The 26,449-nt window shown below is 42.2% G+C and overlaps 1 protein-coding gene across 6 annotated transcripts in view; it reads right to left on the bottom strand.

Moving 5' to 3' along the window:
* LOC137522765 (uncharacterized) overlaps positions 1–24,969 on the bottom strand; it is a 116,480-nt gene extending 91,511 nt beyond the window's left edge. For 2 of the 6 annotated variants that reach the window (XM_068242821.1, XM_068242826.1), the window contains exons 1-4: positions 24,312–24,395; positions 13,362–13,408; positions 4,068–4,124; positions 1,973–2,107 (exon numbers count right to left, since the gene is read on the bottom strand). In XM_068242821.1, coding sequence (XP_068098922.1) covers positions 1,973–2,107; positions 4,068–4,117 — 185 coding nt within the window. In that variant the 5' untranslated portion in view covers positions 4,118–4,124; positions 13,362–13,408; positions 24,312–24,395. Of the gene's footprint in view, positions 1–1,972; positions 2,108–4,067; positions 4,125–10,112; positions 10,150–11,305; positions 11,344–13,361; positions 13,409–14,150; positions 14,204–24,311; positions 24,396–24,881 lie in introns of those variants that run through there. The other 4 variants (XM_068242822.1, XM_068242823.1, XM_068242824.1 and 1 more) reach the window with 4 other exon arrangements.
* Positions 24,970–26,449: the final 1,480 nt, after the last annotated feature.

Genomic DNA, 26,449 nt, shown 5'->3' with positions numbered 1-26,449 from the left:
TAGCCGGTTTTCAGGCTCCCACTCTGGACCGGAATATAACCCTGATTCCCCGGCCATTACCCGTGGTTACTCACAATGGCAGACTTGCCCTCCATAACAGATTCTCGTTACAGGTACTGAACAGCCAGCAGAAAATGTAATTTAAAAAAAATAGATGTAAGCTTTAACAACGGTAGAGAAAGAACCATCGAAAGTTGATAAGGCAGTCAGACATTACCTGATATCACTGAGGAAGAGCAATCTCGCCATGGTGCGCACCAGTCCAGCACGGCCGTTACTACACAAACAGCTGTTTGTGGGGCGTTACACAGTGAGTGTGGTGTGTCAGTGTGAAGCAGTACTCTAATTACACTCCCTGATTGATGTATACACATGCAAGATGTTTTAAAGAGACTCTGTAACAACAAAAACCTCCCCTGGGGGGTACTCACCTCGGGTGGGGGAAGCCTCCGGATCCTAATGAGGCTTCCCACGCCGTCCTTTGTCCCACGGGGGTCTCGCCGCAGCCCTCCGAACAGCCGGCGACTGTGCCGACTGTCAGTTCAATATTTACCTTTGCTGGCTCCAGCGGGGGCGCTGTGGCGACTTTCGGCACGGAAATAGACGGAAATACCCGATCTCCGTCGGGTCCGCTCTACTGCGCAGGCGCCGGAGACTTGCGCCTGCGCAGTAGAGCAGACCCGACGGCGATCGGGTATTTCCGCCTACTTCGGCGCCGAGAGGCATCAGAGCGCCTGCGCAGGAGCCAGGAAGGTAAATATTGCGTCACCGCTGCACGGAGGGCTACAGCGAGACCCCCGAGGGACGCAGGACGGCGTGGGAAGCCTCATTAGGATCCTGAGGCTTCCCCCACCCGAGGTGAGTACCCCCCAGGGGCCGTTTTGTCGTTACAGTTCCTCTTTAAAGCACTTTAGGCCTGCAATTTAGCATTCAATGTGATTTCTGCCCTTAAAACGCTGCTTTGTGTCAAATCCAAATTTTTCCCCAAGACCTTTGGCATCAATCCCACTCCGCCATGCCCCCCTCCAAGCGTTAGATCCCTTGAAACATATTTCCCATCACTTTTGTGGCCAGCATAAGTGTTTCTAATTTTCAAAGTTCGCCTCCCCATTGAAGTCTATTGCGGTTTGCGAAAGTTCACACGAACCAAACTTTTACGGAAGTTCGCGAACCGAAAATCGGAGGTTCGTGCCATCTCTAGTTGGCATCCTCTGTGCCTGTGCAAGCGCGCAGCCGCGCTGCTTGTTATTGCACACATGTGTATTGTAGCGCCTGCGCAGAACACTCCAGGCCATGTGAGTGCGATTGCGAGCGGAGCAGTTGAACTCTCACGCAGGTGCAGAAGATGCCGACCTGGCGAGGTCAGCATCTTCAACAGAGGGTATCCTAAGATATCGGAGCTGTGGCAAGGGACATATTGGCTGCCAGAGGCTGGATGAAGCCCCGGGTAAGTTGATTTTTTTTTTTTATTGTGTGAACCTGTCCTTCAAGGGAGTAAGTAAGCAAATTTATCTTGAAAATATGAAAATTCTCCAGATGGCAAAAACAGACAATTGTCCCTAAACTATGGTTTAGACATTAGATTGTGAGTCACACAGAGGTACAGTGTATGAGGTGACTTGTCTGTAAGCACTGTAGATAGAATGGAAACACTTTATTAATATATAGTAACTAGGCATTAAGCCCACCCGTTTAAAACTGGCGCTAGAGCTCAGCCGTGACCCCCCTCTCCTCACCACCACACGCGCCCGTGCTCCACACCACACGTGCACACGGCTGCGCTCCCCCTGCACCCATCCTTCTCTTGTCCTCAATGGCCGCCCGCGTGCCACACATGTGCAGTAGCTCAGAGGCACAGACACAGGGACAGAAGAGGATGCAGGGACTCAGGGGTTTATTATATAGGATAATAATAACATTGGTACTGTACATGGTTTTATTTTAAATACATGACTAAATACATAATTCCTACCTTGGCAGAATTGGTCCCGGCTGGTTTCTGTTTCTCAGTTTGCCCGAAAGAGATCTCTCATAGGAGGCCATTGTGATTAGGTCATCCCATCCTGCTCTTGGTAAAAGGCCATATTGCTTTCGCACGCGATTTAAGCTGTGAAGATACAAAAATGAGAAGGCTAACCACTACACCAACTATACATACACATAAAATGTACGATTTTACCAGAGTAAAATGCACTATAAATTACTTTGTTCCTATGTTGCTGTCAGTTACAGTAGGTAGCAAAAATCTGACCGATCTGCCAGGTTTTGGGGGACGTGACAGGGGAGCAACGATGGAGCGTGCATGCACAAGGAAACATGACTCAGCCTGGCTTTTGGGCAGTATTGAGAGTGACAGAAGCCATCCAGGGAGACAGTGAGGGACTGAGCGGCCTCAAGGGGGATTAAAGTGTACCAGAGCTGGCGCAGTCGAGTCCAGTCTGCGTCTTCTGTGCATGTTCGGACCTCCTGTGCATGCGCAGTAGACCTGGACTGGCACGATTCAGCCAGTTACCGGGGCTAATCGCGGCTGAACAGCAGACCATGGGAGGACAGCATGGGACTCACATGTGTTTATGCTTCTGGGGGAAGCTGCGGGTGAGTATCAAATCTTTTCAGGACAGTTCTGGTTTACTTTAAGGAAGCTGCAGGTAAGTATGGTACCTGAGATGACTTTCATCTCAAGTACACTTTTAGGCTACTTTCACACTAAGAGGTTGCGTTAGATGCTACGTTAAGGTCGCCTAACGTGCACCTAACGTAATGCATAGTGTGGTAGAAGCTGGACGTCAGATCGAGCCTCGTTAAGCGGCTCTTCATACGTCCTGTGATGCCGTGATGCGTACTCTTGGACGCATGCAGCATCACGTGGTCCCGCCAGCCAATCGCCGCACAGAGCGGTGCTCCAGGAAGTAAACACTGCATGTCACACCGTGCAGTGAATATTAATTAGCTATGTGCCTGGCAGATGAGGAGGAGGGGGAGACCTCCTCCTCCAATACTACTGAGCATGTGCAAACAGTCTAACATGGCTTAGCCACGTAGAACGCACAGCATGCCTCACTTTGAAATAACGTGAAGCGTTACAATGTAACGCAACGTGGGCACTGTGAACAGCCCATTGATTTTTCATTGCTATGCGGTGGGCTGCGTTACAGGCTGCACTAACGTGCGCCTGTAACGTCTTACTGTGAAAGCAGCCTAAGTGTAGTTATACTGATGGAGCCCTAATAAACCTAAGATTTGCTTGGATTTTTTTCATACATTTAGTTGTTCACATGGCTGACGCGGTTTTGGACAATGGTCTTCCTTAAAAAGACACTGAAGTGAAAAAAAAATATGATATAATAATTTGTATGTGTAGTCCTCAGAAATAAAACATTAGGAGCAGAGACATAAGTCTAATATTGCTTCCAGTACAGGAAGAGTAAAAAAAATCCAGTTGTTATCTATGCAAAAGAGCCATTAAGCTCCACGACTTTCAATGTTGCCAAGAGCTCTGTCTCTGAAGCTTGTTATCTCAAATGTCAGTCACTGTATCTTATTTTTCTCTGCAGAGGACAGTTCAAAAGTTCACTGGCCTGCTCTGTAAAATCATTTAGAATGCTGAGTAGTGTGTAAACTGCAAATATTAGAGAATGATGCAATGTTATAAAAAACACTAACTGAAAATAAAAAATATGTGAATATTTTATTTGCTACTAGTGTTTTAGTAATTATTCGTACTACACAACCAATTTATTATATCATAATTTTTTTCCGCTTCAGTGTCTCTTTAAATAAAGAAAGCAGTAAGTCAAACTCTGTCATATCCGGGCTCAATTTTTAGCACATTTAAAAGGACTGGCCACATTTCATGAATATTATATTACACAAAATACTTGTGCCAAAAATCTTCACCATCACTCCCCTGCAGCCCACCCTTTTACTTTAGTGTTATTGAAGGAATGAAAGGCTTGCTTGCTACAATATACGGTACTTACTGTAGAAGAATAACATACAGTACTTACTGTAGCAGTACGGTCACTTTTTTCACACAATTTATTTTAGTTTGTATATTGTCCCTTTACCTTTCCTGGAGGTCTGCCCAGGTTCCTGCAGTCTTGCTCGATGCCATCATTTAGTATCTAAAAATTATGCAAGAAAAAGTAATACAACTTGGTTTTAAAATATATCAATTATGTTACAATAATTCTAAATATACATTAATGATGAACACACAATGATCCCATTTCACTTTGGCCTCTTTTGTATGGGCAGATGCAGGCAGCGATATGCACCGGTAAGCAATCAGCAGTAGTGATAATGAGTGGAAATGCCAATATTCTTTTCACATTAATTTTCGCTAAAAATGTTAAATTTGATTATGGAGCGAAAATTCCTTTAGAAATTTGTTTTGATATTTTTCACATTTTTGCGGTAAAAATTGTTGCGGTAAAAATATCATTGTCACGCTTTTTTCATGATTTTTTTGTTGTAGAAATATAGATTTTTGCTTTTTCGCCTGTTTTTTCACAAAAATTTCTCGAAATTGAAAATGGCATTTTGATGGTAAAATGACTTTGGCAAAAAATTTGCTAGCAACACTGCTCAGCAGCACTTGCATTGGAAATGAGACCATTCTATGGAGGCACACCTGGCAGCAGCCACGCTGGAAATGTGACATGAGATGGTTTCTTGCTGTTGAATAACTACTCAACACCTCAAGACTTGACACATGTGTGGTCATAAACTATGCCATGCTGCTGCATTCAATTGTAGCTGGAAGGCGCAGACTGAAGCATGAACTGCACAACAAGTACACAATTAAGTTGTCTATATGTCTCAGGTCTCACTCATCGTGGAAAAGTGGTTTAAATTTTGAGTTTGGCCTTTTAAGACAGGATCAAGTGCATGTCTGCTGGCGCAATAGAGGAAGTTGTCTCCTGGAATAGAAGCAAAATTACTAATGAAAGTATATTCCATTATTTGCTTTAGATGTATATTCGCTATGTTATGCTAATGATTGCATAGAGCTGAGCAAAATAAATAAAATTTGCTCCGTCAGTCTCTGAAGCTACTGTGGGGCCACGAGGGGATAACTTCTTCCCTAATAAAACCCCTGAAAATTTCAATGCAAAAATTACTTTGATGAAAGTACCCATTGATTAAAGTGTCCTTGATGTCCCAGACAAAAGCAGGTAGGTCTATCAGGGTGTTGTAGTAGTCCACAGGCCATCAGGGGGGGAGAGCCGACACATCAGTGACGGGCCTGGTGCCCCAGGGGGGGCCCGCCCACCTGACACCCCCCCCCCAGCGGCGTCGCTAGGGGCTTAGGCAAAGGTGCCCCGAACGCTGGAGACGCAGCCATTGTTACTATGGCTGCGTCTCCTCTCTCTGCTGTGTTGTGTGCGGGGGCGGAGATAGAGACACTCAGTAGCCTGGTCGGGTATCACATGGGGCCAGGCAGCCAGTGAGAGAGGAGTGAGACACTCTGCTCTCTCAGTGGCTGCCCGGCCCCATGTGATCCCAGCCAGCCACAAGTGTCTGCATCGGAATGAAAGTGATGAGAGCGATGGGTGCGCTGGGGAGACATGAGAGGAAAAGACAAGTGATTTATGTCTCCAGTCCTATATATACATACAATAAGTATGATTTCCTAGCGTATTACAATTACAGCTATCAATGAAACTATTTGTAACGTCTGACTAACATATGTATATATCGGCAATGAACCGATATATGACATAAGCAGGAACTCTGACTAAGGCTGGAGTAATACAGGGAACAGGACTCAGAAGGATTTGCTATCTCTTCGCAGAGATGAACGCAATCCACAAACAGGACCAGGAACAGGATAACTAGCTCAGCGTGCTGGAACACTGACTAACGGAACATAGGATATAAACAGTTCGTGTACGTATATATCAGCGACACTGATGTATCAACGTAACACGAATACAAGGAAAATAATAAAATGCGCAAGTATGCGTATATATTGGCGATGAACCAATATATGAAACAAGACAAGCAGAGTAACAACTTCTAGAACAAGAGCAGAACTAGGAGGACTCGCTGACCCCTTCGCAGGAGTCAGCGCAGTCCGCACGGACTAGGAACGAGGTGGGGCACGGGCAGAGTAACAGACAGAATCTGAGACTATGGTAGCCCATCAAGCATTGCAGGAAGCAGTTCTTTATACTGAGGTCATCCAATGGGAGCAGACCTGCAGATTCCCACACAAGTGAATGGTAATTAATCACAGGCTGACAGCAGGAAAAGGCAGACAATGATATGCAGCCTGTAGGAAAGGGATTGCCCCTCCATTGCAGCAGACAATGTTTGTTTACACAAAAGCATATTAAACTGTCATTAACTTCAGAGCGACTGCAGATGGAATCAGCAACTAGTTTAAGTGCAAACCAAACTATGCAAGAAAATGCATGTAATGACATCAGAACTGCTTGGGTTACAATACCACTGCAGCCAGCAGTAAACGCTGCAGACATGATCATAACACAGGAACAATCTGCACAGAGGTCAGGTATACTCTGTGTAATTGCTCACCCCACTTCCTTTCACTATTCAGTCTCACTGACTGACCTGCCCTCTGCTCTTTTATCTGCACTGCTCACTCCAGTCTGCATTTTCTTTTAACCCTTTCACTGCTTGTTCTAGCTTCTTAAGCTTTGTGTATCCTAATTTAATAATTTGTAGCTGCTGCTGGTCTCCTATTAAGAATGTCTTAAAGTGTACCAGAGATGATTGACACTGTTGTATACATATAGATATAGTTATGGCACCCCAAAACTGCGCTCGTATATAGTTGCAAGATAACAAATTCAATCTATTAAGGGTGAGCTCCACCCCACCAAGCATCAACCACAGTCCAATCTTCATCAAGTTCAACGATTTTGGCCGTTGGGAGCGCTATTCCTGAATGTGTGCACCATCAGTCAAAGTTCAAATTCAGATGGAAACAGCGCTCTAAGATGCTTATGCTTCACACAGCAAAGGATAGATATATGATAAGCAGACCCCCTTTCAGGGGGAGACTCACCAGATCCTGCAGCCACCTGGGCCCGTAATCACCTTCCGGGTATTGGCCACCCCGCAGCCTCACTGGCAATCCGCTCTCTGCTGCTCCGGATCTGTATGTGCAGATAGACAAAGCAGAAGGGGCCTCCTCATAGCGTAAAAGCGTCTGGTTTATTGTAAAACTTTTTAAAAAAAACATTAAAAGCATTCCTCCAAGCTATGGAGTGTACAATATAGCCAGCCCCTTCAGTACACAAACAGTGCTTAACAGCATATATAGGGGATCCAGGGATTAGCTGCACTTAGCACAGTGGCAAGGCGTACACCTCTGCCACTAGGTTCACCCTCTGATACCTGCTGCAGTTCCCTCTGGCTAGATGTTAGTAACAATGTCCTCTGCCTCTCGCACACGCTGTCTAGCCGCGTCCGGCCAGTGCTGTGAGTACTAGCGTCACTCCAAGGCTCCGCCCAATGTTTCGTTGCCTTAGCAACTCCTCAGGGGCTACGGAGCCTTGGATAGTGACGCCTATTTATTGAGATACACATCTTGTATTTCTGCGCCTGCGCAAGCTTTTGGCAGAGGGCACTCACGTTAGTACACACCCATCTGCTATATGTCATTTGCACAGCAACCCCTACAGTTAAAAATGGGAAATTACCTATAAACAGAATGGAAAAACCTTTCTCTAAGCGTAGTGTATGAAATTGATGCGGCTAGATGGTCGCATGACCCCCTGCCAGTGTAAATTTGGACAAAACCTACGCATAGGATACATAAAGCATGTTCATTAAAGTGTGGATAAAATAAATAAATGAATATCATAAATAAATCATACAAATTTTCCTGATCCATTTATATATATGCATATGGGAGGATGATAAGGTTATAAGCTTCATGCAGTAATCCTTTGCATTCCCTTTACATTCTACTTATCCCCCGAATAACCCCGCACCCCCCAAATTGCATATCAATAGACCCCAATTAATCAACAATTATATAAATTTTAGTACATAATTCATCATACCCTTCTCATACCCCTATATATCTCACTTACACCCCATCCTGGCTACGTTCTATCAAAGCATCATATAGCAGGCTAGGTATTAACCATTTGCAATAAAACAGTTTAGGTCAATGTCCACATTGTGTCCCAAGGGCACCAACGTCCCCATTTTGTGTATCCACTCAGTTTCCATTTGTGAGATACTCCTTTCCCGGTTGCACCCCCTCCAACTCGGGTTCAGTTTTTCTATCTCACAAATTTTCAGATTTTTTATACAGCAATTATGTTTCTCACCCATTTGCTTGGACAAATTATGTTTTGAAAATCCTTTGAGTGAGTTGCAAATATGCTCCCCCCATCTTTTATATAAGGCCCTAGTGGTGCGCCCTATATATTGCTGACCACAGCCACAGAAAATCAAATAAACTGCATATTTAGTGTGACATGTGATGAACCTCTTAATCTTAAACATCCTGCCTGTATTATGTGATCGCACTGTCTTACATCTGTAAGTCAGGCCCTCCTCACAGGCTCTACAGCTTCTACAGGGGTAGATACCTTCCTCCTGCCATGGATTAGTAGGCTTTTTTGTGGGGGCAATGCAACTAGGTGCCAGATAGTCCTTAAGGATCCGTGATCTGCGATATAGGAATTTGGGCTTCTCAGGGATCGCTCTTTTGAGGACAGGGTCCTGTTTTAATATCCCCCAATGTTTAGTTATAACAGATTCAAGGTTCCTGTATTGTTTACTAAAGGAGTCACTGTGCAAATGACATATAGCAGATGGATGTGTACTAACATGAGTGCCCCCTGCTAATAGCTTGCGCAGGCGCAGAAATACACGATGTGTATCTCAATAAATAGGCGTCACTATCCGAGACTCCGTAGCCCCTGAGGAGTTGCTAAGGCAACAAAACATTGGGCGGAGTCTCGGAGTGACGCTAGTACGCACAGCACTGGCCGGACGCGGCTAGACAGCGTGTGCAAGAGGCAGAGGACATTGTTACTAACATCTAGCCAGAGGGAACTGCAGCAGGTATCAGAGGGTGAACCTAGTGGCAGAGGTGTACGCCTTGCCACTGTGCTAAGTGCAGCTAATCCCTGGATCCCCTATATACGCTGTTAAGCGCTGTTTGTGTACTGAAGGGGCTGGCTATATTGTACACTCCATAGCTTGGAGGAATGCTTTTAATGTTTTTTAAAAAAAGTTTTACAATAAACCAGATGCTTTTACGCTATGAGGAGGCCCCTTCTGCTTTGTCTATCTGCACATACAGATCCGGAGCAGCAGAGAGCGGATTGCCAGTGAGGCTGCGGGGTGGCCAATACCCCGAAGGCGATTACGGGCCCAGGTGGCCGCAGGATCTGGTGAGTCTCCCCTAGAAGGGGGGGTCTGCTTATCATATATCTATCCTTTGCTGTGTGAAGCATAAGCATCTTAGAGCGCTGTTTCCATCTGAATTTGAACTTTGACTGTTGTATACATACCTGGGGCTTCCTCCCACCCCATGTGCACAGATTGCTCCCACGCCACCGTCCTTTGCTGCCTGCAGCTCCGGTATCGGGTCCCGTTAGTTCTGCCAGTCTTGTGAAATGACTTTTGTTATTGGTACTTTCACAGCCAAGTACTTCGCTGTGAACATGGTATGTAAGGCTTATATGTTTGATGCAGAGCACTCTGTATTTGTTGGGGAAGACAAAACTCATGCTTTTGTATGTTATAATTGGTGTAGGCTATTGATGGGGAGTGGATCGAGCCATTAGATTCATTTTTGCAGTAACATTACTCATATCATGGCTCAGTCTTTGATGCCAAATGCATGCCCGATTGAAAATTGGTTGCATATATTGGTCAGACATGCTGCAAGATGTAGGGCCGACTTTCTGGATTGGGTGAGCAACGGTAACGGTGAACGATATCGGGGCAAGCAACAAATGTGTCCTATATGGGTCCGGGTAGAGATGGGGCGGGGGGGGGGGGGCGCCCAGGCTTGATGATATGTGAGGGGCCCAAAAATTTCTGATGGCGGCCCTGGTAGTCCATGTTGTAGGTAATTTGGGATCAACACCACCACTAATGCTCATGTCTCCTACTCGTGTCATTAGATGAACACCTGACTTCTTCTGGAGGAGAAAATGTGTGTGGTTCCTGAACATGTGAGGTGTGATGTCCTGGTGAAGTTTCGGCAGGCCTGTTGTATGCCTATTTCTTGTTCTGCTATTATCAGTACACCTGCCGTGCTAATGTGCAGTTAAAATTAACAACTGCACTCGTGGAATCTCTAAAGAAATGACTTTTGTTATTAGTACTTTCACAGCCAAGTACTTCGCTGTGTACATGGTATGTAAGGTTTATATGTTTGATGCAGAGCACTCTGTATTTGTTGGGGAAGACAAAAATTCATGCTTTTGTATGTTATAATTGGTGTAGGCTATTGATGGGGAGTGGATCGAGCCATTAGATTCATTTTTGCAGTAACATTACTCATATCATGGCTCAATTTGAAATGCCTATATGAATATAAATATTATATATTTTGATCTAATAGGGTCATAGCTGCAGAAACCTCACTCATGTCACAGAGCATGTGGTGAGTTAGTGTGGTATCCAAAGGACTACTTTGTCATTTCATGTTCTCAAGGACAAACATAACTGTGTCAGAAAAATGATGCATACTGTATATGCTGTTTCTACATTTCTGGATTTAAAGTGGTAGTGCATGTATAACTAATTGATGGGGAGTGGATCGAGCCATTAGATTAAAAATAGCTCTAGTGAATAATGCAGTGAAGTTTTATTTTAGATTTTTCTTCTTTTCCAATGCACAACCTTTTTTTCTGCTAACATTGACATGAAAGAAATGACTCAGCAGAAATGATTCTGTACTAACTAGCCCAATTTTGCAAGACACAGAACTGCACCCAGATGTGTCTGCAAAGGGGACTGCGGTGATAATAGTTAACTTATTCAGATGTCTGACTCTTGCCACGTTGCTCCATGCTGTGCTCCACCCTTCCAGTACTTCTTGTTTTACAGCCAAAACATCCACTGTGAAGCATTAGTTAGGGCATGCAGCATAGAGTCGGGTAAGTTAACTCACTGCCGCAGTCCCCTCCCCTTCACAGACACAAATGGGTGCAGGTTCATTTTTTTGCGTACCTGTGCTCACTTTCGATGCACAGAGTTTACAAATGTTATTATTCTTGAAATAATACAGTACATATGGTCAATTGAACCCTGTAGGGGGAAGGAAATATATTTGGTCAATAAAGCCCTGAACACCAACCCTAGGGTCTAAGGATGTAGCAGTTATGTCCTTTCTATGGTTGTTTCAGGCTGACGGAATGTAACTAGCCAAGAGTTAGCCACACCCCCTGCTAATCAGCTGTTATTCAACAACTGACATTCGCTGCCCCAGTTAGCCCCACCCCCTGCAATTGCATGGCCCCACAACCAGCAATCAGCTCTTTATAAACAGCTGACATTCCATCTATCAGCCCTGTGATCCTGGGCTCCACCCCCACAATGATATAGCCCAGCCCCGGCAATCAGCTGATGTGATGCAGTGATTGGTCCCTGACCCCATGATCACTGTGAGCCTATTGCAGTGATCATTCTGTCAAAACAGCAACAATGTTGCTGTTCTGTCTCTGACTCTGGCTGACCGATATCCATGATTTTTTGGCTGAAATACAAACATTTAACTAGCTCGGGACATTGTGATGATAGATTCTATGCTGTACTTCTGGCTTCCTAACTCTGGTGTGGCATAGAATCTGCATGACCCGAATTCCGCATTCCTGCCACAAAAGTGCACAGACGACAAAGATTCAGCTGTCATTTGACAGCTGATATCTCCCCTCACTGATCAAATAGACCTTTTTTAACCCCACCCACTTTTAAGATCACACATAATCAAATTATTAATTAACTTTCTCCAACAACCTTTTTTTTCCCTAGCGTTAACCATTAGCAATGCTGAAAAGTACACAATGTAGAAAAAAAAAACAACTTTAGTTCAAAATTAAATATCCTCACCATAGATTGTGGTAGGAACATAATTTAAGTTTCATGATAAATTAATGAAATACCCAAATAAAATGTATGTGTTTTATCTACAGTAGCACTTTTTATTTTTAAACTATAGGTAATGGGTAAATGGGTAATGGGTAAAACCTGAGAAATAATGTATTTTTTAATTTTTGTTTTTTTTTTTCCTTATTTTTTTGTGTTAAAAAGCATGAAAATTACAATCAGTCTTGGGTTAGAAAATACTTCCCCAAAAAAGTCTAGTTTGTCCCAAAATAAAATGATACATGAATCACTTAATAGTCAAAAGTACGGATAAACGTATCACGAATTGAATAGGGACGTGGCTAAAACATCAACACTTTGTATATGTTGGCACTGAAGTGGTTAAATTTAATGATGCTTCAAATGGTAAAAATGAGAGAGCATGAGTAAGTCTGTTAACCAAATCTACTAGGATATATAGAGTGGTCTGACCCAACGAATCCCATCAGTGGCATAGCTAGAGACTATGGGGCCCCACAGCAAAATTTTCATGGGGCCTTTAGATCTAGGCATTCTGTAGCAATGCCACCTGGCCCTACCCTATGGATATGAGTTGTCTGGGCAATTTATATATTAATGAAATGTATACTGTGTATAGTCTATGGGCTCTGAGACAAAGTCAGAGGGTAGAGAAACAATGGAATGTTAATAGTGAACACATCAAGTATCACCTGGGCTCCCTAATCTCCAGAGCCGCGTAGCAGTTGCTATGGCTACTATGGCTATTGCTACGGCCCTGTTCCGCAAACCCCAGTTTGTGAGTATCATATTTTTATTGCCTTCTTCTCTATAATTGTATTGACCTACTACACTATCAGGGGCTCCTGGTTTCTCCTATGTTTTTACATTTCCTAGAAGATCTCCAGGTTTTCCAGTCATGACAACTGACGCTCATGTGGTCAGTGTTAACAAATAGCACATCACGTTCAGCAAGCAATGAGAAGTTTATGTTGTTTCCTGTCTCACTCGTACTGCAAATACAAAAAGCTAAGATTCCCTTTTTGCAAGTCTTGGCTAATTGAGATTAATCAATGCATCTCTGCAAGTGCTGAACAGATTCTGGAGATATAACCTGCTTATGATCCTGCTTATGAGCTCGCCTGAAGTATGTTGACAAAGATTATGTAAGTGGCTAAGAGCCAAAAAAAAAAACCTCCCTTAAAGCAGGATTATACAAATAGTACAGATCTCCTAGTAAAAAAAATGGAATACAAACAAAAAGTATGGAAATCAGCAGCCCAGTCTATCTGACAAGAAATCAGCATTACCACTTCTGTCATCCGGCCATCAAAGGAACAGCAGCTTCCATCAGCATCTGTCAAAAGCAAAACAGAACACTATGTAACGATTGGAACTGTTATAAATATCAGCCACAGTTACATTTTTCATTTCTTCTTGATGACTGATCTGTCTATTTTTGACAGATACAAAATAGCTACTGTATTTTTGAAATGCTTTCTGCAATATAATTCCTCAACTATGGACCATGCCCTTTTTCAGCATGATCCTCAGTGAAACCTTAGGTCTTGCTTCTAAAATCTGAATGTTCTAAATAATAGTCTTCTATTGTCAATCTACCAGAAGGTCTGGATTGTAGTACAGAGTGTAATCACGTTTTCTTAAAATTATTTGAGGACCTATTTGTTAAAATATGCGAAAACTACTGAGTCCTTGTAGTGCAGTTTTGTCAAGTGAATTTTGACTTTAATAACATATGAAAAGTTCTTAGGAGACGGAGATTGTAATCCTAGGCTGTACTTAGCTGTTCAGGATCTGCTACTGTCCCTATTTTAAGTTAAGTGTGAAGAATGAAAAGCCTATAATGTAAACCACACCCTCATCCATACTTTATTTTATTAGCTTACAGAAAGTGCCTTTTTAAGAGCCTCTGATTAAGCTGAGGCAAAATAGTCAACTAACAAAGCAATCAATAGTTGGTGCAGATTCTCTGTTGGCTTTCCATTCCAACACATACTAATCTTACAATGAACCAGTTACCAGTGGTGCCAAAACAATAGGAGGGGCATGGCACCAGATAGGGGTGAATAATTTCTTACCTGGTGAATGATAAATGAGGAAGTAGGTTCCTTTACAGTACTCCCATGGCATTTAAAAACTCCTCCACAGAAGATAATGCTGGGTGGCCTTGGGATAGGCTGAAGGGCCAGGACTTAAAAAAAAAACCTTGAAGTAAAGATACAATAAGACAATCCTATGGGTTTCTGGGCCAGAAGCATTAGGTCATACCTGGAAATATATTAAGAAAGTATTCATGAAGTTATTAAAACTGATTTTGGTAGCAGGAAAAAAGGGTGCTAGTGGCAAGTGGGCGAAAAGGGCGCCGCCATAGACTCTAATGCATTTATCATTAATATAGTGCCCAAAGCAGCCCTTTTTCATGCACCCCTGATTTCTGGGGACAGAAAATTGTGAAGGGGGTGGTCATTTTGGCTCTGCGACCGGCCCCAAAGCTTTAGCTGGAGTTGGTGCTATAGAATTAATGGATGACAAGTGCATTGTTCCAACCTAGGACTTGCGCAAGGTATAGGAACTGAAGGCTGTAAGACAGTGGTACCAACAGAACCACACTGACAGATACAGGCGGGAAAATCAGACTGTCCAGGTCAGCAACAGGTGATCAATATAGCAAGGTACAGAATCTCAAAACGTAAGCCAATTCAGTAACAATCCAGAGGTCATACTTGGTAGATCAGAATAATATGGAACAAAGCAGGATCATCCACCAGGCAACTTAGACAGGTGCTCGGGGCCTAGTGGGTGTCAAGGGGCCCACCTGTCGACTTCTTTGACCTCTATTTACTCCAGCTTACCAAAAGAACCACAAGGGGGCCTCAAACCTACTTCCTTGCCTAGATCACCAAAGGATAAGGCAATATCAAGTCAAGTACAGTTCCAAAGGTTGGACCAGGCAGCAATCCAATAACAGGGTGAAGAAGCAAAGCAAGGTCATAGACAGTAATCCATAAATAACATCACACCCAGCGGAGTAGCACAAGGCAGCTATCACTATCTTGGGCAAATTTTATAGAGCAGACTTAAATAGACTAGGAACATCATAGGAACAACATTCTAACAGACAGACTATTGGCTGTTTCAATGATTCTGCAGTTTGAGCCTGCAGTACCTATTTTTTGCCTAGGGAATAAAACAGGGAAGAGCCGCAGGGCCCCATCTATAGCTATGGCGAACCTTGTACTGCATGCATGGCCCCTGGTGGCCTGATGCTAGGTAGACCTGGATGTCGGCTGCATGGGCTCGCTCTCTGCAGATGTGGACTCGTCATGGGAATAATCGGAAGGTAAGTTCCTTACACTTTGTCAAAGTTTAGTGTCCCTTTCATAGTCTAAAGCCAATTAACTCACCAGTGTGGTTTCATTGCGTGGAAGAAAAATGGAAAATTGGGAAGATTAAAGGAAACTCACGCAACATAGGGAAAACATACAGTATACACTTTAAGCACATACTATCCTGGCTAAAATGTAAACCTACAACCACAAAGCTGTAATATGTGAGTGCTATCTAGTATGCCACCATCCCCTCTGGGTCCTGGCTAGTGAGACTAATGGTGGCCACTAATGATCCAATCTTTTTCATTCAGTGCACATCCCAGTGTGACTAATGCTGGGTACACACGGTATATTTTTCCATGCCGACCCGCTCATTTTTTCCGCTAAATTCTGCACTTGATTCTGCGATCAATTCTCTTATCTTCGCTCATTTTTCTTATCTTTTTCTATTCACTTCTATGAGAAATCGAGCGCAGAATCAGAATGGAGTAATATCGGACATGAGGCATTTTATCAATCGAATGCATCTATCGCATCGTACCATGTGTACCCAGCATAAGGTCCAGCTGAGGATCAGAACCTATACAGTGGATGCATAAGGGTCTCAGCATGTATCAAAACAGTTGTGCAACTGTCTGGATAACCCCCAGTTCGGGCTTCTGATTTTATTAGTAAGCCCTTGGAGCAAAATTATGGCACATAGATAACTATCATTCACAGACAGTAGGTAAATGAGGATAATGCAAAATCACCCTACACACTAAATAAAACTATCATGTTTCACCCGTAAAAAGGGCTTCATCAGATGTATGGATTGTATACAGTGCAAAACAGTGAAATTGAAAAATAATAAAATTCCATCCTACACACAGATAATGTCTACTGCCATTTAGAAACTTGACTGTTTTGATACATGTATATATGTATATATATATATATATATATATATATATATATATGTATATGTATATATGTATATATATATATATATATATAGGTTCTGATTGTGATCCTTAGTCTGACCCTAGTTACATTGGTATGTGCACTGTCCATCTCCTGATGGCTACTACTGCAGTTACACTGGGATTGAGCTTGGGGTGGACGGCATTTGTCCTGTAAGATCAGGTCTCCTCACTCTGCCTTTGTACTATACATTATGTGTGTGTGTTGTTGTTGCCCTACATTTTAAGTAACTAAAAAAGTTTAGTTTTAAGTGCATAGTTTTAAGTGCATTAAGATACAATAAAGTTCCTTTGAACTAGTGTCACTACCCTATTACCCTGAGTACTCTCCTAGTATTAATATTCTAATGAGACTTCAGGCCTGATGAATGGGCAGCAGCGGTACCATGGTTTACAGCTGTTTTACTGTAATTTGCGCAATGCCATGCTTCTATCACAATTTTTTGTTTGAGCCAACCCGATAAACAAAAGATTGCTACCAGGGTTGCTTGTCACTGCGTATCTTTCCCCCTGAGGAGGTGAGTACCATCAGTTACTGTCTCATAATCTGTTATGAACAAGGATAAAAAAGTGACTTCACCCCTGCAGTTGTAATTTAGCTACTCACAAAAACATGAGAAAGGTTTTAGTCTCTTCCCTCCTCTATCATAAAAAAAAGAAAAAAAAGAAAAAACAAATACAGCAAAGTCCTGAGTATCCGGCACTGGCAGGGATCGCCTGATGCCGGACACATGTGCTTGCCTGATGCTTGAGCAACTGGTTGAAAAAGCACAATCCCCCCCAATGCATTATAAAGTACTCATCTAGGATTCAGTGTTGTCTTGTAGCCTTCCTGAAGCTCCTAGCAGCTCTCTGGCTTCCTTAGTGTGCGGCTCCCACCATGTCACCTGACCCGCATCACTTGACATGCCGCTAGCTGGGCGCGGATGTGGGATAGCCGCTAGGAGCTTCAGGAAGGCTACAAGATGTCACTGGAGTCTCGGTGAGTATTTAACCATTTCAGCCCCCAGGTATTTTTTACCTTATGCATCCAAGCAATTTTCATCTCCCATTCATTTGCCAATAACTTTATCACTAATTATCACAATTAATTGATCTATAACTTGTTTTTTCCGCCACCAATTAGGTTTTCTTTGGGTGGTACATTTTGCTAAGAATTATTTTTTTTCTAAATGTATTTTCGCAGAAAAATTAAGAAAAAAATGAAAAAATTCATTATTTCTCAGTTTTTGGCCATTATAGCATTAAAATAATACATGCTACCATAATCAAAACCTATTTATTTTATTTTACCCATTTGTCCCGGTTATTACACCATTTAAATGATGTCCCTATCACAATTAGGGATGGTCGGGAAATGCCAATTTCCGATTCCGCGGTAAATCCGCATTCCGCCATTGCCAAATACCGATTCCGCTTTCCGCTACCAATTTCCGCATTCCGATGCGGAATTTCCGCCGGAAATCGCGGAAATTCCGCCCGACTTTAACATCGATTTTCTCAAAAATTATAAGGTATTTTTGAAAACTTTTTTTTGCATCTTCTTCAGGAGATTCTGTTCAACACACCCTAAAAATTTGGTGTTTCTAGGACTTATGGTGGCTTTGCTATTAACCGCTAAAGTCGGCGGATATTTACTGTAATGTAAATGCAGAAAATAGGCAGATGCAGATTTTCTGCATTTTACATTACAGTAAAAATCCGCCGACTTTAGCGGTTAATAGCAAAGCCCCCGTAAGTCCTAGAAACACCAAATTTTCAGGGTTTATTAAACAGAATCTCCTGAAGAAGATGCAAAAAAAGTTTTCAAAAAGACCTTATCGTTTTTGAGAAAATCGATGTTAAAGTCGGGCGGAATTTCGAAAATCCGCCTAATGCACTTGCATTACTGATTTCCGCATTCCGATGCGGAAATGCAATTTCCGATCGGAATTTCAGAAATTGCATTTCCGCGGAATCCGAATGAGCATCCCTAATCACAATGTATGGCACCAATATTTTATTTGGAAATGAAGGTGCATTTTTTCAGTTTTGCGTCCACTATTTATAAGCTTATAATTTAAAAAATGTTCACAATATACCCTCTTCACTAGAGTTGGGCCGAACGGTTCGCCGGCGAACCTGGTTCGCGCGAACCTAGGTGGTTCGCGTGCGGGTACCGCACGCGAACTTTATTGCGGAAAAGTTCGCCCCATTGCGGTTCGCCCCATAATGCACTGAGGGTCAACTTTGACCCTCTACATCACAGTCAGCAGGCCCAGTGTAGCCAATTAGGCTACACTAGCCCCTGGAGCCCCACCCCCCCTTATATAGGCAGGCAGCGGCGGCCGTGGCCACTCGTGTGCCTGCATTAGTTAGAGTAGGGCGAGCTACTGCAGTCTCTCATAGGGAAAGATTAGTTAGCCTTAGCTTGTCCCTGGCTGCATACCTGTTCATTGATCCTGCCACTGCATACCTGTTCATTGATCCTGCCACTGCATACCTGTTCATTGATCCTGCCACTGCATACCTGTTCATTGATCCTGCCACTGCATACCTGTTCAGTGATCCTGCCACTGCATACCTGTTCATTGATCCTGCCACTGCATACCTGTTCATTGATCCTGCCACTGCATACCTGTTCATTGATCCTGCCACTGCATACCTGTTCATTGATCCTGCCACTGCATACCTGTTCATTGATCCTGCCACTGCATACCTGTTCATTGATCCTGCCACTGCATACCTGTTCAGTGATCCTGCCACTGCATACCTGTTCATTGATCCTGCCACTGCATACCTGTTCTGTGAACCCACCACTGCATACCTGTTCTGTTCAGTGGACCCGCCACTGTATACCTGTTTAGTGAACCCGCCACTGCATACCTGTTCTGTTCAGTGGACCCGCCACTGTATACCTGTTCAGTGGACCCGCCACTGCATACCTGTTCTGTTCAGTGAACCCGCCACTGCATACCTGTTCTGTTCAGTGGAGTTTGGTGTGTCAGTGTGAAGCAGTACCTTAATTACACTCCCTGATTGATGTATACACATGCAAGATGTTTTAAAGCACTTTAGGCCTGTCATTTAGCATTCAATGTGATTTCTGCCCTTAAAACGCTGCTTTGCGTCAAATCCAGATTTTTCCCGGTGACTTTTGGCGTGTATCCCACTCCGCCATGCCCCCCTCCAGGTGTTAGACCCCTTGAAACATCTTTTCCATCACTTTTGTGGCCAGCATAATTTTTTTTTTTTTCAAAGTTCGCATCCCCATTGAAGTCTATTGCGGTTCGCGAACTTTAACGCGAACCGAACCTTCCGCGAAAGTTCGCGAACCCGGTTCGCGAACCTAAAATCGGAGGTTCGGCCCAACTCTACTCTTCACATGCATATTAACCACTTCAGGATCACAGGTTTTTTCCCTTAAAAACCAAAACAACTTTCACATTTCAGCGCTTCTTCCATTCATTCAGCGATAACTTTATTGTTACTTGTCACACTGAAATCATCTATATATTTTTTTTCGCAACAAATTATGCTTTCTTTGGGTGGTAGTTTTTTCTCTGAATTATTTTATTTTATATGCATTGTAAAGGGAATAATAAGGAAAAAAAGAAAAAAATGATTATTTCTCAGTTTTCAGCCATTATAGTTTTAAAATAAAATGTGCTTTGGTACATAAAACCCACACATTTTATTTGCCCATTTGTCCGGTTTATTACAACGTTTAAATTGTGTCCCTAGTACAATGTATGGTGATAATATTTTATCTGGAAATGAAGGAGCATTTTTTCATTTAGGGATTTTAATACTTTTTCACTTATTACAAGAACTTTTTTTTGAAAAAATATACTCTCATGACATCCTTATTAGAAAAGTCCCTAAGGTAACTATTTATGTATAAAAAATTAAATAATGTAATTTTTTTACATTTTTTTAAAGGACTTACGAGGTGAAAATAAACTTCTGAGAAAAACAATTATATCTATCCTACTTCTCCTAAAAATGACTTTTTTAGATATCCCACAGTTTTATTTTATATTTAAATCTAGTTTTTAAGTTTTTACTGTTTTCATTATCTCTGCTCAATGACACCTTGTATAAAAAATTAAATAATGTAATTTTTTTACATTTTTTTTTAAAGGACTTACGAGGTGAAAATAAACTTCTGAGAAAAACAATTATATCTATCCTACTTCTCCTAAAAATGACTTTTTTAGATATCCCACAGTTTTATTTTATATTTAAATCTAGTTTTTAAGTTTTTACTGTTTCATTATCTCTGTTCAATGACACCTTCATTGAGTATGCCAGAGCTAAAATCTATGAATTATTGACCCTTTTTATCTCTTTTCTGCTCTTAAAAGCCATTTACTGACAGAAACATGTTTTATGGCTGTAATTACTTATCAGTGAGGGTTATGCTATAGTCTGACCCAGTCCGACCCGGTCCCGACCCAGACAGAAATTGATACTTGCATACCTGATGTTTAACTTTTTCAGGCAGAGAAAGAAGAAAAGGAACACAGCCTAGTTATTTGTGTGCTAGGCACTGTACATACACATGTCTATCTCATCATGTCACATGTCACCTTGTAAGTCCTTTAACAAGTGTTTTATTTCTATAACTGTGGGGCAGGGATGGAAGGGGTTAAAAGTAATAAAATAAAAATAATAATAATAAACTTTCTATGTAAAACAGTATAGTGGCATAAATAGGTGTATTTTACTTTTTAGCCACAAGATGGTGCTTAGAACACAGCCAAACACGGAAGTGTCGGGTCTGAGAGCTATGCGACGTTAACAAGCTCTCTGAAGACACGGGAACGGTGATCAGGATTGAGAATCAAAAGATTCTCACATCCTGATCACAGATGGAGGGGGCTGCGACGGTGGATCGACGGTAAACAGCGCAGGGATCGTGAACGCGACGGTAAGGCAGCAGTACGCATATCTACCCCCCTGATCCGCATGTGTAGTTTAAAGGGGCGTGGATATGCGTACCAAGGATCCTAAAGTGGTTAAAAAAGTTCAAACCCTTAGGTAACTATTTTTTTTTTTATTGTTTTTTTTCCATTAAAACATTTATTTGGGTAATTTTTGGTGTGGGAGGTAAACAGTTAATTTTAAATGTAATAATGGGGGTTTATAGTGGCATAAATAGGTGTATTTTACTTTTTGGCCACAAGATGGTGCTACTGAGACCGTGTTTCTATTAATAGAACACAGCCAAACACAGAAGTGTCGGGTCTGAGAGCTTTTGCGACGTTAACAAGCTCTCTGAAGACACGGGAACGGTGATCGGGATTGAGAATCAAAAGATTCTCACATCCTGATCACAGATGGAAGGGGCTGCGACGGTGGATCGACGGTAAACAGCACGGGGATCGTGAACGCGACGGTAAGGCAGCAGTATGCATATCTACCCCCCTGATCCGCACGTGTAGTTTAAAGGGGCGTGGATATGCGTACCAAGGATCCTTAGGTAACTATTTATGTTTTTTTTGTATTTTTTTTTTTTCCATTAAAACATTTATTTGGGTAATTCTTGGTGTGGGAGGTAAACAGTTAATTTTAAATTTAATAATGGGGGTTTATTTAAAAAAAAATGTATGTAGATGTAGTTTAACTATTTGGCCACAAGATGGCCATGGTGAGTTGTTTTTTTTTTAGCCCTGGAAGCGAAATGCTTGCTTCCAGGAAGCATATAGAGGACAGGAATTATTTTTTTTTTAGTCAGAAAGACGGCGGCCTCTGATAAGAAGCCGACGGTTTTTCTGTCGGGGACTTAGATCAATGAAAGGGAAATATGTTCTGGGCTACTGGGGGGCGGCACGGCACTGGCGCACCGAAGGGGGTATTCCGGGTGTCTGGAACACCCCCCCCCCCCCACGACCAGAAGGATATGTGTGCGGCGCTGCGGGGGGCCTCGGGTCGGTTGCTGCTGGCTGCGGGCAGAGCTGCGGGGAGAGAAGACACTTACGGTGCCTGGATCCTGCGCGGCTTCCATGTACTTCCTGTCCCGGCGTCTGTCGCTATGGTAACAGCGCCCCCTGTGATGACGTACCGCATGTCATAACAGGGGGAGCTCTTAACGATGCGACGCGCGCCGGGACAAACAGAAGATAGAAGCTGCGTGCAGGATGAAGGCAGGTAAGTGGAAACTCCTCTCTCCCCGCTCCCCCCCCCCCTGCCTACCTATCCAACATATTCCGGGGCATAAACCTATCTAACCTATACTGGGGCATGTTCCTATCTAAGCTATACTGAGGGGCATATACCTATCTAATCTATACTGGGGGGCATATACCTATCTAATCTATACTGGGGGGTATATACCTATCTAACCTATACTGGGGCATGTACCTATCTAAGCTATACTGAGGGGCATATACCTATCTAATCTATACTGGGGGGCATATACCTATCTAATCTATACTGGGGGGCATATACCTATCTAATCTATACTGGGGGACATATACCTATCTAATCTATACTGGGGGACATATACCTATCTAATCTATACTGGGGGGGCATATACCTATCTAATCTATACTGGGGGGCATATACCTATCTAATCTATACTGGGGCATATACCTATCTAAGCTATACTGGGGGGCATATACCTATCTAAGCTATACTGGGGGGCATATACCTATCTAATCTATACTGGGGGACATATACCTATCTAATCTATACTGGGAGGCATATACCTATCTAATCTATACTGGGGGGCATATACCTATCTAATCTATATTGGGGCATATACCTATCTAAGCTATACTGGGGCATATACCTATCTAAGCTATACTGGGGGCATATACCTATCTAATCTATACTGGGGGCATATACCTATCTAATCTATACTGGGGCATATACCTATCTAACCTATACTGGGGCATATACCTAACCTATACTGGGGCATATACCTATCTAACCTATACTGGGGAATATACCTATCTAACCTATACTGGGGCATATACCTATCTAATCTATACTGGAGCCATATACCTATCTAACCTATACTGGAGCCATATACCTATCTAACCTATACTGGAGCCATATACCTATCTAACCTATACTGGGGGAAACTATATGGGCTACCTATACTCGGCTGGCTACCTATACTGTGGGCACCTATACCTGTCTCCACATTGGGGCACATTTTACGCCCTCGCCCTGGGTGCAATTTAGCCTAGAAACTGCTAGTATTTGGCTCCACGCACATCATGTTTTGGCCACGCCCACATGCCGCTTTCAGGAATCCCCCCCTTGAAAATCTTGGATTTGCCCCTGCACGGGGGTGCAAAGGAGCACGCAGAAGCACAGCAGCAGCCGTCTGCATGTGATAATCACGTCCAGGTGGCTAAAATGGTTAATGGCCTGCAGATCCTTTCAAAAATCCTAAAAGTACAGCCCCCGTTATCCCCTCAGGAATGCTGGTTAGTTGAGACCTCCAGTTGCATGAGTTCCAGAAAACTGAGACTTTGCTGTATTAACTTCCTGCTGTATCACAAATTACAGGAAGTAAACAAAATCTCACTAATGGAGCACAAACACCCGACAGGTTCTAGCCATTCTCCAATATCCATTGTATTGAAAACTTCATGGTATAATATCACTATGTCTTTAATATATTTCTTTAAGAACAAAAAACCTAGATCAGTCATTTCATTTTTTTCACAAAGTGAGGCACAGCTTATGGTGAAGTGGATTTATAATACAGTTCTCTATGCAGTATTGTAATATTGCCGTACTGGATACTCTCATTGTTGCTGCACACTTATGGCACTCAAGTATTCCGTTTTCAGATATGCATGAAAAACACTTTTTCCACGGAACAACAGCTAACACAGCAGTAAGCTTAATCAATTAGAACTAAAGTGAGCAATGCACAGTCTGCATGAACAGGGCAGAGTGACTGAAAAAAAAACAATACATTTCAAATGTACTTTTACATAGCACTTACTGAATCTGAGACATTAACAACTCTTCATCTTCGGCTTCATATTCGCTGTGATTTCATTCAGGAAAAATGATTAGAGAAGATGCCTTAACAATCATAACAAGCTGCAATGCTTTCTGCCACTTATTGCTACAAACAAAGCCTGAGCTGCTTAGAAACACTCCTCCCTCCAAACAAACACATAACTCATGCTGCAAGCAGGAGGCTTGCAGACAAAGGAACAGCATTCTTTCTTCTTACAAAGAATTAGGTGTGTTGTGGAAGGTTTGATCTATAACAGCTGTGTTTTGTGTTTTCTTGTCCTTTCACTTTTATTTGTATTCAATAAAGCAAAAAGCAAGATAAACACTGTAATAACCTATAGCAACCAATTTGGGTTTTTAAGGTGGATCCAACGGTGTCTAACCTAATTGGATTGAAAACCGGCACCTTTTCATTTACTGTTCATAGGTTAAAGGACATGTATCGTGAACAAAAATTAGAAAATTTGAAGTACATATATATAAAATTTAGATTTCTCCCAGAGTAAAATGCATTATAATTTTTTTTTTGTCTAATGTCGCTGTCACTTACATTTGGTAGTTAATATAAGATCTAATAGATCAGACAGCTTTTGGACTACTTCATGTTCTCATCGGGGATTCTCAGGTGTTTCTTTATTTAGAAAAGCACTTACTAACAGCAGTTACTCATCCCAACTGTCAAAATGGTGTGCAAATAAGTAGGGAGGGTGGCCAGCATCTTTATATAGACACTTTTCAGGCAGTGCGTTTGTAAAGAATAAGGGTGATACTAAGAATGTCCCATGAGGAGATGGACTAGTCCAAAAATCTGTCCGTTTTTTACCGCCTGCAACATAGGAAAAAGGTGACCGCAACATAAGGAAAAGGTTTATAATGCATTTTACTCTGTGGGCAGTGTACATTTTACATTTGATATATTTTCACAACAGTGGCCTTTAACCACTTATGCCATTTGTGGCATTATATTTACACCCCAAAGGACTTCAGTTCCTGCCCAGGGAAGTAGACATTCGTTTCATTGCCATGAATGGCCGCAACGTGTGCTTGCTCCGGCAAGTGTTATTGTCCCCACATGTTAGCCCGAAGATCTATGAATGGGAACACAGTCCCCATTGACCTAAGTGCCCGTAATCAGTAAACATCAGCCGCAATGAAATACCGTGGTCATTTATAAAATGAAAGTAACACATGCATGCATTACTTCCTGTTAGCGTACTAACAGTATGCACAGGAAGAAAAAGTTAGGGGTGGGGGACATCTTGTGGCCAAATAGTAAAATTACACCTACATACATTTTTAAATGAAAATACAAATACCATTAAATTAACCCCTTACCTCCCCCACTCCCCCATGGTTACCAAACTAAAACATTTGCATATTAAAAATATGACCGTTTTAAAAAAAATACATGAATGGTTACCAGAGAGACTGACCCCTTTTTTTTAATATGTATGTCATGAGGGTATATTACTGTTATTTTTGCAAATATGGGCTTGTAATTAGTGACGGATGCAAAACAGAAAAAAACACCACACTTAATTCCAAATACAATATTGTCAGCATACATTGTACTAGGGAAATATTTTAACCATTGTAATAGCCGGGACATTTGGGCAAATAAAATGTGTGGGTTTTATGCACAGGAGAATGTTTTATTGTAAAACTATAATGGCCAAAAACTAATAAATAATATTTTTTTTTCCATTGTTCTCATTAAAATGCATTTAGAATAAAGTAATTCTTAGCAATAGGTACCACCCAAAGAAAGCCTAATTGGTAGCGGAAAAAAAAAAGATATAGATCATTTTGTTGTAGCTATAAAGTTATTCGTGAATTAATAGGAGTGCTGACAGGTGAAAATTGCTCTGGTACAGAAGGGGAAAAACCCTTAGTAGGGAAGTAGTTAATGTTAAAATGTTACATTTTTTTTTTATTAATATTTGATATGTTTCTTGTTCTAATTGTGTTCTAATTCAAATAAAAGGCTTGCTAAAGCTATGTACATATATGCCAGATTAAACTCGGTCAAGGTGGCTGATAACGACTACCTCTGCCAAATATCTAACGTGCACAGAGGTCTCTGGTCCTCTTGGCCTATTGGCGAGTGCTCTGCCTGGA

The sequence above is a fragment of the Hyperolius riggenbachi genome, chromosome 6 (assembly GCF_040937935.1).
Source record: "Hyperolius riggenbachi isolate aHypRig1 chromosome 6, aHypRig1.pri, whole genome shotgun sequence".
NCBI lineage: Eukaryota > Metazoa > Chordata > Amphibia > Anura > Hyperoliidae > Hyperolius > Hyperolius riggenbachi.
This window is presented reverse-complemented; position numbering and strand designations above follow the sequence as displayed.